At 48.5% G+C, this 12,771-nt stretch overlaps 1 protein-coding gene across 13 annotated transcripts in view; it reads left to right on the top strand.

Moving 5' to 3' along the window:
• The window catches only part of med12 (mediator complex subunit 12), a 35,093-nt gene that overhangs the window by 2,749 nt on the left and 19,573 nt on the right, over positions 1–12,771 (top strand). For all 13 annotated transcript variants that reach the window (XM_060062697.1, XM_060062707.1, XM_060062698.1 and 10 more), the window contains exons 6-22: positions 14–124; positions 713–985; positions 1,450–1,596; positions 2,124–2,223; positions 2,357–2,493; positions 3,532–3,663; positions 5,191–5,317; positions 6,349–6,578; positions 6,714–6,773; positions 7,045–7,218; positions 7,615–7,759; positions 8,356–8,474; positions 9,468–9,611; positions 10,089–10,252; positions 10,689–10,820; positions 11,374–11,601; positions 12,166–12,310. In XM_060062697.1, the coding sequence (XP_059918680.1) occupies positions 14–124; positions 713–985; positions 1,450–1,596; positions 2,124–2,223; positions 2,357–2,493; positions 3,532–3,663; positions 5,191–5,317; positions 6,349–6,578; positions 6,714–6,773; positions 7,045–7,218; positions 7,615–7,759; positions 8,356–8,474; positions 9,468–9,611; positions 10,089–10,252; positions 10,689–10,820; positions 11,374–11,601; positions 12,166–12,310 (2,568 nt within the window). The remainder of the gene's footprint in view (positions 1–13; positions 125–712; positions 986–1,449; positions 1,597–2,123; positions 2,224–2,356; positions 2,494–3,531; positions 3,664–5,190; positions 5,318–6,348; positions 6,579–6,713; positions 6,774–7,044; positions 7,219–7,614; positions 7,760–8,355; positions 8,475–9,467; positions 9,612–10,088; positions 10,253–10,688; positions 10,821–11,373; positions 11,602–12,165; positions 12,311–12,771) is intronic.

The raw sequence follows: 12,771 nt of genomic DNA, 5'->3' as shown, positions 1-12,771 counted from the left end.
GCTTGTGTCTCAGGACGGCATGCTGGACCGACACGAGTTCCTCACCTGGGTGCTGGAGTGTTTTGAGAAGGTTCGACCTGGAGAAGATGAACTTCTTAGACTATTGCTGCCTCTCCTATTGCAGGTAAACTCACCATGGCAACCACTCTCTTTCTGCCTCCGTCTGTCGCCGTAACATCCCAGTCCAACACTTTGCTCAACATCTTGCTTAATCTGTATACAGAGTATATTCACTTGGGGTGTTTTTACACTAAATCCCCTGTTAATTAGTCTTGCTGTAAGGTTTTACCCAACAGGAACTTGGATTCATTGCTATTAGGCTCTCTGGGCTGCAGGGTGTAGGGTTCACTCACGGCCGGGTGTCCGGTGAACAATAGGTCAGCCATGAGTGCTAGAACAACATAACATTCCTGATGTGCCTCGTGGAGCAGGTCACAGAGGGCAACAATATGAGAGGGCGTTATTCATGGCTGTCAATCAGTGCTGTTGTACTCTGTAATATGTGGTCTATAGTCTACCACTGTGCTCCTGGTAATGCTAAACAACCTCCTCCCCTGTGGATATGGATCACAAGAGGGGACGGGATAGTTTAGGTGTCTGACCCCAAACCTCCCTGAAGAAGTAGCGGGATCCCAGCGTCCTTTTGGACACGCGCTTTGCGGCTGACTTGGCGGTTGAGCTAACCCGGGGGTGTCGCCCCCTCTCTCCCCAGTACTCGGGGGAGTTCGTGCAGTCGGCCTACCTGTCCCGGAGGCTGGCGTACTTCTGCACCCGCCGGCTGAACCTCCTGCTGAGCGACGGCAGCCTGGGGCCGGGCACGGGCGGCCACCAGTCCCACGGCATCCTGGCCCAGCCGGGGAACGCCCTGCCCCCCACGCCCACCTCCCAGCCCGCGGGGGGCAACCAGACCCAGACCCCCTTCACAGACTTCTACATCTGCCCACAGCACCGACCCCTGGTGTTTGGGCTCAGCTGCATGCTGCAGGTGAGCCTGGCTGCAGCCCCATTTGTTATTTGGTTTAAACTGCGCTCGGGTGGAGCCGGGTAGGCTAGCGGTTATGGGGTTTGACCCTCAGCCGAATGGTTCTTGGTTCGAACTCCAATGTCCGCAGCCTAGCTAAGTTCCACCCCTCCCTATTAACGCTCCTTGATGCCATGGATCTAAAAATGTACTCCCAAGTCGCTTGGGCTGAAATGGTCTGCTAAATGATGATCACGTAGGCATAATAACGGGGAACGACATTCATTGGTCTCCAGAAACGGTCTGCTGTTGCTATTAGCTCTGTACCTCGGTCTGCTATCTCTTTCTCCTTGGTCAAAAAGGAAAAAAGCAAACATGACCTGGTTCAGTGTGTGTGTTAACACGACTTTGTTTTCCATGAGTACTCACTCCCTCCTCTGTGTGCGGTCTTTCTCTCTCTCTGTGTGTGCGTGTGTGTGTGCGCGCAGAGCATCGTGCTGTGTTGTCCCAGTGCGCTGGTGTGGCACTACTCCCTAACGGACAGCAGGAACAAAACGGGCTCGCCTCTCGACCTGCTCCCCATCTCCCCCTCCAACCTGCCCATGCCGGGCTCCAACACTGCCTTCACCCAGCAGGTACCCCCCCAGGCCCGCTGGTGTTGTTTGTCCCTTTAGTTCAATGCGTTTCTGTCCAGTCTTTTACTGGGAAAATCGATCAACCCATCAGTTACGGCTGGGGTTTTAAAAATGTAAAAAAAAAAAATGTATCAAAACGATAATTAAGGGGCGTTTATTACAATGTCGATAAATATGCCGATATGCTGGGGACTTCTAAAGGCCATTCTAAAGAGGAATTAACTGATGGTCATTACTTTATAGTGTTTGGAAATGTAAGGTATGGTATCGGACTAGAACTAATTATCCTTTCCCACTGATGTTTCATATCTTCTCGTTGTGATTTATGTAGATTATGAAACTTCATCCCGATAGTTGGTATCTTCAATATTATCTCTTTTGAATGGCATTGTATCGTCATGACATGAATAATTACCCAGACGTACCAGCTGTGTATTCTCCCAATAGTCCCAACCACATTGAGGCTTATGTATTACGGTGGTTGAGTTGCCGTAGCTGGGAGATAAGCCAAACCTCCGTCTCCTCAGGTCCGTGCAAAGGTACGAGAAATCGAGGAGCAAATCAAGGAGCGAGGCCAGGCGGTAGAGTTCAGGTGGTCCTTCGACAAATGCCAGGAGACGACCGCAGGTAAGACCATCAAACGCAGCCGGCCCAGCCGGCGTCCCCCCACACCCGGCTGGGAGCTGGTGTTTATTTGGACCGTGACTCGCCCGGGCCATGGTTTTGTTTGACTTTCCCCTTGTTTGTGATTTCCCTGCAGGCTTCACCATCGGTAGGGTTCTCCACACTCTGGAAGTTCTGGATAACCACAGCTTTGAGAAGTCGGACTTCAGCAACTCGCTAGACTCCCTCTACAACAGGATCTTCGGCTCGGGTCAGAGCAAAGAAGGCCACGAGGTGATTCCCAAAAAACTAAACAGAGGTTTCTTCTAGGGCACAGTATAGGTGCAGGATGATGTGATTGCGGCTTATCTGTATTCGCTGTAAACCCCTTCAGTTGAAGGCATCTCCGTAATGACTCGATGGTAAATGTCTAAAAAGAATACAAAATGTAAAAGGCAACAAATGCACACTTTCTTCATCATTATTCGACTTGCGTTCAGTCAGTAAGCCTTGAACAGCATTGTTGCAGAATTAAAGTGGTTACATCCTAACTGATGCGGTGCCCGCGTTCCATCTTTGTTATCTTCCATATTGGGGAGGAGGCTCTGCCTGAAGGGGTTTCTATTAGATATGACAAGACCGAATGTAAAATGTAAGTTGGGGTTTATTAAAGGTCAGAAGCAGTGGTTGATAAGGAATGGCGTTTTTCAACTAGCTTGGAGCTCTTTCAACAATATTTCTAGAAGATGGGTTCGGAGTACAGCTTGCTTCTGGGTGTTGTCGTCGACATATACAACTCTTATTGTCCATTCTACGCTATCATCTCACAATACCATGCTTTGAATTTCAATTAGATTGCTATGATAATCAGGGGGAGTTTTCACGCAATGTCTGTATCGCAGTTGCTAATAAAGTCCAAGACCGAGAAATCGTAAAGCCCCTTGTTCAGCTCAAATCATCATAATCTATCCGCTTTTCTTTCCAGTAGTGTGAGTGCGTACATCGTTCACATGGGTGATCTTCGTGGGAAATTAAACCCCTAACTCACCCAAGCACGACACGACCACACGTTACCTTCCTGAAACTGCACTCCTGAAACCCATCCGTCTCTCTGTCCCTTTCATACCGATGCCTAAATCCCCCAGGGCTAGTACGGGACTAACCCTACTGTCATAACACTGTTCTCACTCTCTCTCTCTGTGTGTCTGTGTGTGTGTGTGTGTGTGTGTGTGTGTGTGTGTGTGTGTGTGTGTGTGTGTGTGTGTGTGTGTGTGTGTGTGTGTGTGTGTGTGTGTGTGTGTGTGTGTGTGTGTGTGTGTGTGTGTGTTCCAGATGTCGCCCGATGACGACGCGGTGGTCACGCTGCTGTGTGAGTGGGCCGTGTGCTGCAAGCGGTCGGGCCGGCACAGAGCCATGGTGGTGGCCAAGCTGCTGGAGAAGAGGCAGGCCGAGATCGAGGCGGAGGTGAGAGGACAGCCGGGCTGGCTATGCAGAGAGGTCTTAAGTCCCTCCCCTCCTATTTGTTGTATGTTGTACGTCCTCGCACTTAATGTACGCCATTTAATGTACGCCGTCATTGTCTGACTCGTATTTCGATATATTACTTAGTTATGTAGCATCTTATCATGGCTATCTAGGTTGAATATGGGGAACGGGTTAACCTAGCGATTGTTAGTGCTTGGCACTTGGTTCTATGAACATCCTTATTGTACCGATGGCGATACATATCGTTTCACTTTATATGACAAATGTACTTATTGTAAGTCGCTTTGGATAAAAGCGTCTGCTCAATGCCCTCAATGTAAATTTAAGGAGACGAGGGGCACAAACTCGCCCCCCACGGCGATGACTCACCGCTCCCGTTCCCACGCCGACTCAGCCGCCGTTCCCGCCCCCGCCCACAAACCACTCTCTTCCACTTCTTCTTCTTCCGTTATCTCTCCCTGATTGCGCGCCAGCTCCAATTCTTATCGCTTTACGAGTTCACGCTACGAGAGGGAGCTCATTCTCTTTATCGTGACTCGCTGGGCTGCGGGGATCCGTGAGTCACTCCCGCCACATTCCTTATCGTGGGAGTCATGTACAGCGTTCGTTACGCCGGGATTCTCTAGCGATGACATGAATATCCTGCGAAAGGCAGATGGAGTGACTGCTCGTTCCGCTGTTTGACTAGGGATAAAAACTCCAAGGCCGCTGACTGAGATATCCAGCCTCACTCAGTGGAATATGTGACATTACAACTCGGCTACAGATTATTATAATTGGATGTCCTTGGCTTTGTGAAGTCTGCAATGCAATGGTTGCTAAAAACTATAAGCCCTGATATGGAGGCTGCATCACCTAGTGGTTAGTGCGTTGACCTCCCTGCTGTAAGGTACTGGGTTCGATCCCCAATGTCAACAGCCGGCCACCATTCCTACCTGCTCATTAATTACACAATCTGAGATTCACCGGCAGTTGGTTTGGATATACACTTCTAAACGGTCGTAAATGGCTAATGCTATCTCTGTTATGTGTGTCTTCTCTTTTAGACCCAATAAACACTATATAACATCATTGAATAACATATATAACGACTTTATTCCATTGGCGTAAAGAACAACTCACTTGTTCGCAATTCCACTTTCAGTCAAGAAGGAAGCAACGTTAAACACTGCGCATGTGTACACGCGTTCCCAGGGTCAACGGGTAAACGCAAGGAGGGAGGATATGAGTTAACATTAGTGCTGCTCGATTATGGAAAAAATCATATTCACGATTATTTTGGCCAATATTGTAATCACGATTATTCAAACGAGTATTTTTAAAAAAAATACACAAAATGGTCCAAAAGAAAATGTTCAAATCTAAAATAATGTACAGATATGTAACCAGCTGTCCTGGATACAAATCTGTACAAATCGATTTATATAATTTTGTGATCGTTTGACGCGAGATTGAAATGCGATGAATCGCCCAGCCCTGGTTCACATTCTCCTGATGTTCTCCCAGCGGTGCGGGGAGTCGGAGGTGGTGGACGAGAAGGGCTCGGTGTCGTCGGGCTCCCTGTCGGCCGCCACGCTGCCCGTCTTCCAGGACGTCCTGCTGCAGTTCCTGGACACCCAGGCCCCCACCCTGAGTGAGTCCCCTGGTCCCTCATGTCTGACACGGGGCGCGCTCACCCATGGGTTTCATCGTGCTTTTCCCCCATCTCTCATCTCATCTCTCTCCACTCTCTCAGTTGGTTATTCCTTTTCCCCCATAGCAGGCGGAGTGTTAAGCGTGTCTTTGTGTTTTATTCTTTATTTGGAACATTTCTATTGAATCATTCAGCCGATTTTAAGATTTTTGTTTCCTGCTTAGTCAAAATCCCTGCAGTATTGGATTTTTCAATCGTTCGTCTATTTAGATTCAGGAAAATACAAAGCCCTTCTATAACGCATGCATTTCCTGTTATTCCTCCAAACCAACGTGATGAGTAATGAACATAAGCACTGCTGCTATTTTTCCATGGTTCCTCATCAGTACAGTTGCAGCTCACAGTTCCTTCAGCGTTGTCATGTCGGGGCTTATAAACGATTAACAGATGGGCCCTTAAACCGTATCCTGTCCAACATTCTTTAGCCTAGCATGTATCCTTCGAAAAGGGCAACAGACATCCTCAAGGTACCACAAACAAAATAGCCAAGGTTTCACACCCTGAGAACCCCCAACTACAGAGTGAGATATCATAAGTACAAGAGCATCCACCTTACTTCTGAACGATTTGGGGAAATAATCGAAATGCAATTATTTCAACCAATATTGCAATTTAGTATGCCATTATTTATTATTTTTTTATGTTCTGTATTACTCACTAAACAAGCAATATTCATTATGTAATATGATCTACACACCATTGGAAGCAGTCAACATATAAACAGCTCTTTCCTTTAGGCCAGGCCTATGTGTTGAAATAAATTGATGTAACATCTTTATTTAACTATTGAAAATAAATGCGAATCTTACTGATCTCCAGTCAGAAAAAGTAACAGTAAAAAAAATAAATGCATATCGTGTTCTTTCACATCGAGATGTCAGCTTGATTTGTTTAATCGCTCAGCCCCAATCCACCTATGAACATCAGCTCAGAGCGTGAACCAACCTTCTCCTGCGCCCCTCCCCTTCCAGCCGAACCGGCCAATGAGAGTGAGCGGGTGGAGTTCTCCAACCTGGTGCTGCTCTTCTGCGAGCAGATCCGGCACGACGTCTTCTCCCACAACATTTACATGTGCACGCTCATCTCCCGCGGCGACCTGGCCTCAGACGCCCACCTGCCCCGCCCGCGGTCCCCCGGCGACGACCCCGGCGACGAGTCGGAGCGCAAGGAGCAGGACGCCGCCGCCGGCATCAAGATGGAGGCACGTCTTTCAGGGTGTTGTGTTTGGGTGGAGGGAGGAGGAGGGCGATGGGATCGATGGGGATGAGTCATTCTTGTGTGGGTTCAGAGAACCGTCGTTGCTTCTGTCTTGGTCACATTCTCGTTCTCTCCACAGGATACCGGACTGTCGGAGTCGATGGAGGTCGATCAAAACTCCAGCGCTAATTTTGACGAGGTATGTGGAATAGTGATGGACCGTCGTGTGTGTGTGTGTGTGTGTGTGTGTGTGTGTGTGTGTGTGTGTGTGTGTGTGTGTGTGTGTGTGTGTGTGTGTGTGTGTGTGTGTGTGTGTGTGTGTGTGTGTGTGTGTGTGTGTGTGTGTCGTTCTTTTACGCAGCCACTTACTGCGTTTCTTTTAAGCCGGAGAAGCCTCTAAAAGACTTCTTCTCCCGCCTGTTTCCACGACCATCTTGTAATCGGGTCTATTTCCCCCGGCACTCTTTCAGATGTTCTCTCCCAGGATGCACTGCGAGTCCAAGGGGAGCCCGTCCCCCGAGAAGCCCGTCCCGGATCAGGACAGCAAGGCCGGGGTGAAGGACAAGGGCATGGACCCGGCCTTCCCCCAGGTGTACGAACAGCCCCGGCACATCCAGTACGCCACCCACTTCCCCATTCCCCAGGTGGGTTCAACGTTTCCTACTCCAGGCATCCGCTGCCGTATCGAGGGTGAGGTTGAGGAACTCTGTACATTTTAAATGAAACATTTCGAGGAGCGATCCGCTCCTCGAAATGTTTCATTTAAAATGTACAGAGTTCCTTTCTGAACATTCTCACTGTGTGCCTCTCGGCGTGTGAACACATGGCCCTAAGGGTATTTAATTCCCCGCACCACCTTCTAACCACGCGTACTCTTCAAAGCTCGTTCAAGCTACTGTGACTTTGACTTTTCCCCCGGGGATCAATAAAGTATCCATCTTATCTACATTCATCGATCCGTCTCCGAACGCGAGCGGCGTCGGCGCCCAGAATAAACCCGTCGTCTAACTCGGCTGATCTCGCGGCCCCTCCGCCCACAGGAGGAGAGCGCCAGCCACGAGTGCAACCAGCGCCTGGTGGTGCTGTACGGCGTGGGCAAGCAGCGCGACGAGGCGCGCCACGCCATCAAGAAGATCACCAAGGACATCCTGAAGGTGCTCAACCGCAAGAGCACGGCAGAGACGGGTAAGCTTTGGCCTGTTGGGGTTTTACATTGCCTGGCTCTGTTCCAGGTTTTTGTTTTTGTTGTTTTCACCTTAATCTGTAGCTTCGGGAGAATTGGGTGCCAAATAAGCGTTGTTGTTGTTGTTGTTGTTTTGGGCAGGGCAAGCTTATGGTGTTGGTGATGATGTCGATGTCATCTCCATCAATGATTGTCTATGTTCCCCATGTGTTCATTATTATGGCGCTTGGTAGGTTTGCATACTTCCAAGTGGTTGGATTGAGCTGCTATTGTGTGTCCCTTGAGCAGCAAGTGACACAGCAGCGATCCAATGCTCTTCAGCCTTTTTTGGGGGGGCTTTGGGTGCGGCAGGGGGTGGGGGTCATATTCCCTATTGTTAAGACCCTCCTCAGCAGTCCCCCTCACAGTTTAGCCCCCCGACTCAATAGAAATACCACCAAAGGACCATTGACTTGCATGATTTCACGGCCAGTCGATTAGTTTGTGGGGAGGGGGCGGGAGGGAGTTCTGGTTATTAATCACCCCTCTATATCTTTATTGTTCTAATCTCTCTCTCTCTCTCTCTACCTCTCTCTCTCTGCCTTCTTTGTCCGCTCAGGAGGGGAGGAGGGACAGAAGAGGAAGAGGAGCAAGCCAGAGGCCTTCCCCACGGCCGAAGACATTTTCTCCAAATTCCAGCACCTTTCCCACTTTGACCAGCACCAGGTCACCTCTCAGGTCGGTCCTCAACCCCCAAACCCCACCATTAACCTCTTGAGTACCTCGGAACCGGCTGATGGGTAGTTAACAGTGTTAGTAGTTTACTAGCTGCCAGCGCGGTAATTCCTGGCTCGCAGGGACTCATTTGAAATTCAACAGCGTTTCAATGCAAATTAGTTTTGTGTGAGGAGCGCTCCGAATGCTGTGGTTATTTAGAGAGGTAATGTGCTGGATTGGCTGTACCTCGCTTTCTCTGCAAACGATCCCTCCAGCGCCCCTATTTCTCTCACGACGCCGTCCCCCCGTGAGCACTCAGGGAAGGGGGTCCGGGGGGGGGAGTGTATGACTGCCTCTAATGACGTGTAAAGACTTTCCTTGTGGAAAATTACTTTGTAGTAAAGTTGAAGTGCTCTTGGCGTCGGAATGTGCGGAACGAAGCGAGCCATTAGCATAACAAGAGGCTGCCGGGACACTTGGAGGGCCTGTTTACTGGATGTGACGCGACTCTGAGCCTCTGCTCCTCTGGGTAATTAGCGCTGCTTACAGGCAGTTCAGGACCTCGGTTATGGATAGTTTGCGGCTCTCCAGAGGGAGTAGACTCGTCAAACAAAGTCGGAGGGGTTTCCCAAACCGATGCGGTGGATACGTTTGTGGCCGCGTACTAATGTCTTTAATGTTTGTCTTGATTGAGTGGCAAAGCAGTCCTCAAGAGCTTGTGTGCCCAGCGCACGTTTCCCGGAGAGGACCTTCTCTGCTCTGATATGTTGAATCCGTACGGACTCAAGCGATTACCAACTCAACTCCAGTCACGCCATTTGAGCAAGTTCAGAGATAAGCGGGTATTTTGTCCAGAGGGAAATCATTTCAATAATTATTCATTGCTTTGTGTATCTGTTCGTTCCTCCCCAAACAGGTAAAGTTGTTGTTGTTGATGATGTTTCTTCCTGCAGATGTATCCTTGGTCCCTAATCCTTTTGTTGACATCCGTAATGACTTCTGTGTTGTACACAGGTGTCCAGGAATGTGATGGAACAGATTACCAGCTTTGCCTTAGGGATGTCTTATCATCTGCCCCTGGTGCAACACATACAGTTCATCTTCGACCTCATGGAATACTCCCTCAACATCAGCGGCCTCATAGACTTTGCCATTCAGGTAGGAGCGCTCTACTATTGGATTCTCTTTTTTTTTTGGAAACCGCTATTTCATGCATGGCCAATGATTTTGTGTTTATCCTGCGAGTGCCACAGACACTAATCTTTCTATCTCTTATTTTTTATTGTGCAATATTGAATGTTTTTAAAGTGGAATGGAAACGATTTCCCACTCTTGGTGAAATACCGTCAAAACAACTGCCGTCCGCCTGGAACACAGTTATTTAACTTTCCATCCACTGCCTTTCAAAATAATGGCGCACACTCAACATCGTTTTGTTAACTAAACGCTTCACTTACGTTGACATGAATATTGGTATGTTTATCAATCCCAATCAAGCATTGCTCAGACGTTATTACACTTCCCTTTCTTTTGTGGTTTGATTTCATCGTCCCACCGACACAGCCTTCCAGAAGTAAAACCACCGATATCTTTACGTGCGTCTTTCCCTGAACCTGATGTCCCCCACTCCTCTAGCTCCTGAACGAGCTCAGCCTGGTGGAGGCCGAGCTGCTGCTGAAGTCCTCCACCCTGGTGGGGAGCTACACCACCGGGCTGTGTCTGTGCATCGTGGCCGTGCTGCGGAGGTACCACTCCTGCCTCATCCTCAACCCGGAGCAGACGGCACAGGTCTTTGACGGGTACGTCTGGAGACGGAGTTTGAAGACGATCGACCATGAATTAAAGCCGCGCAAAGGGGAACGTTTATTTTTTATGTACGACTTGTGCAAGAGTGTTGTCATTAAAGCTGGATGGGAGTTGGTGTTCTCCTAATGCACGAGCTGAAGATAAAGCGCTGACTATTAATTAAAGCTGCATTATGGGAAATGTTTTTTTACAGCTTCATTGTTTGAGTTGTAAGTAAACATTCTCCTAATGCAGCCCTTACTCGTAGCCCTTGTTCATTTAAGTTTTATTGCATTCTGGGTATGGGGAGGAAAAATCGAACACGCTGCTTTAAATGAAAATCTTTCTGAATGGAGATTTCGTTTTTTAAAGATGAATGTGATTGGTTGTGAGCTGCTTAACGCATCGGGTCTGTGTTGAACCCTGACTGTGTGTCCCATGTGTCGTCAGGCTGCGCATCGTGGTGAAGTCCGGCGTGAACCCCGCCGACTGCTCTTCGGCCGAGCGCTGCATCCTGGCCTACCTGTACGACCTGTACACCTCCTGCAGCCACCTCAAGAGCAAGTTCGGAGAGATCTTCAGGTGAAGAGGCTTCCTCTGGTGGACCTGTAGCTAGAGGCCGTGTCTGGCAGCTGTTCATCTGAGCTTTGACGTCCTTGTAATAGGATTGCTTTAGAGAGCAATATATTTTTCGTAGCGATATTCAACATTAGATTGCCTTTGAGCGAAACTATGTAATCTCTTTATACTTGCCAATTTAAGGTGGTGCTTTAAGTTCCGTGTTTTCATTAGTTGCAGATGTGTAATTTCGTTTAGGTGTCAGATTTCCTGCAGATACTTTGCAAGGCTGAATATATTGGGCTATAAACCTCATCCTTCCGTTCCTCTCCATTTCCCCGTTATTAGTTATTCTAAATCTATTTTATCGCAGCCCTGTTCGTATAGTTGACTTAGGAGTTTCTTTTCCTTTTTTCTTCTATTTAGCATCGGACTTACGGGAGGACCTTTTTTATTTTATTCTTGATGAGGGGTCAAACAACGCTAGACCGTTTTTTATATCAATATTGTTTGGCTCCCAATTTTTTCTAACATTCCTAATCCTTAACCTTTCATCTCTTCTCCACTGGACGCCCAGCGAGTTCTGTTCCAAGGTGAAGAACTCCATCTACTGCAACATCGACCCGTCGGACTCCAACATGCTGTGGGACCCGGTGTTCATGATGGAGGCCATCTCCAACCCCTCGGCCCACAACTTCAACCACTCGATGGTGGGCAAGCTGCTCAACGACAGCCCGCCAAACCGCTACAGCTTCGTGTGCAACGTGCTCATGGACGTCTGCGTGGACCACCGGGACCCCGAGAGGTGTGTTGGCGTTCACGCCGAGACCCCGGTGGCCTGTTGTATCTGTGGTGGTGGAGGTTGTCTGTGTCTTTGTCGTCTCTGCACGGGGTGTTTTGAACAGCGTGATGTTGCCGTGCATCGCGGTGGAAACAACTGTGTTGAAGCAGCCTGCTTTCTACTCTGCCCGGCTGTTGGCGTCCGTACGACGTGACTGTTCCAACAGAGGCGCTCTTTTTGTGAACGAGCTCTTCTTGTAATACAAGCCTCGATCTGAGTTGTGTTGCGTCGGACTAGAATAGACGGCGTAGCTAAAGGATTCGGTGCATTGATGTCATTGTCGACGGTGCATCTCCAGAAAGGGGAGCAAACAAACGGAACACCATGCTGCTGAAAGAGCTCGCTGGAGAGTATTGCGTGCGGTACCTCACTAATGTCCCCTTTGGTCGTCTGGTTCGCGTCTCACTCAAACAGTCGTCGTGGTGAAAAACCCAAGCTGTGTTTTCCACCTCTCTGGTCCACGGGTGCTCTTGGTTTTTCTCCCCTCGGGTTACCGCTCTAACCTCCGGCTCACTCGTGTTCCTCCAGGGTGAACGACATCGGGATCCTGTGTGCGGAGCTGACGGCGTACTGTCGTTCTCTCAGTGCCGAGTGGCTGGGCATTCTCAAGGCCCTGTGCTGCTCCTCCAACAACGGCAACTGTGGCTTCAACGACCTGCTGTGTAACGTAGATGTGAGTGTGTGTGTGTATACACCATACGTGCCTACTGCTATTGCTACTACTACTACTACTTTCTGCTCCTTCACAACACAACTATTTGGGGCATTCCATGGTTAATATTTTAGATTTGTTGCTTTATAAACTATATTTATTATCCGTGGTAAGATTTTGTTAAACTATCATTTGATTTGTAATAGCCTGGTGCGAATTCATAATACAAAGCAGGATTTATTTTTATTCTGTACGACTTTTCAAGCATATTAATAATTTACTAGAAAAAGTGAATTGATATTCGGGCTTAGCGCTCATAGTAATAGTATTCTCCATGAATTTAATACCAATACCATAGACTCTTACGATTTTGTCTTTTGGCAGAATGCATTAAGATGATTGTCATTAATGAGCAGATTTAAGGCATCTTGGCAAAAGTCTGTGGGCACTGGGATTCGATCCCTGAACCTTTTGAGACTCAA

The sequence above is a fragment of the Gadus macrocephalus genome, chromosome 10, assembly GCF_031168955.1.
Source record: "Gadus macrocephalus chromosome 10, ASM3116895v1".
NCBI lineage: Eukaryota > Metazoa > Chordata > Actinopteri > Gadiformes > Gadidae > Gadus > Gadus macrocephalus.
The sequence above is the reverse complement of the archived record's forward strand: the minus strand, read 5'-3'. Positions and strand labels throughout refer to the sequence as shown.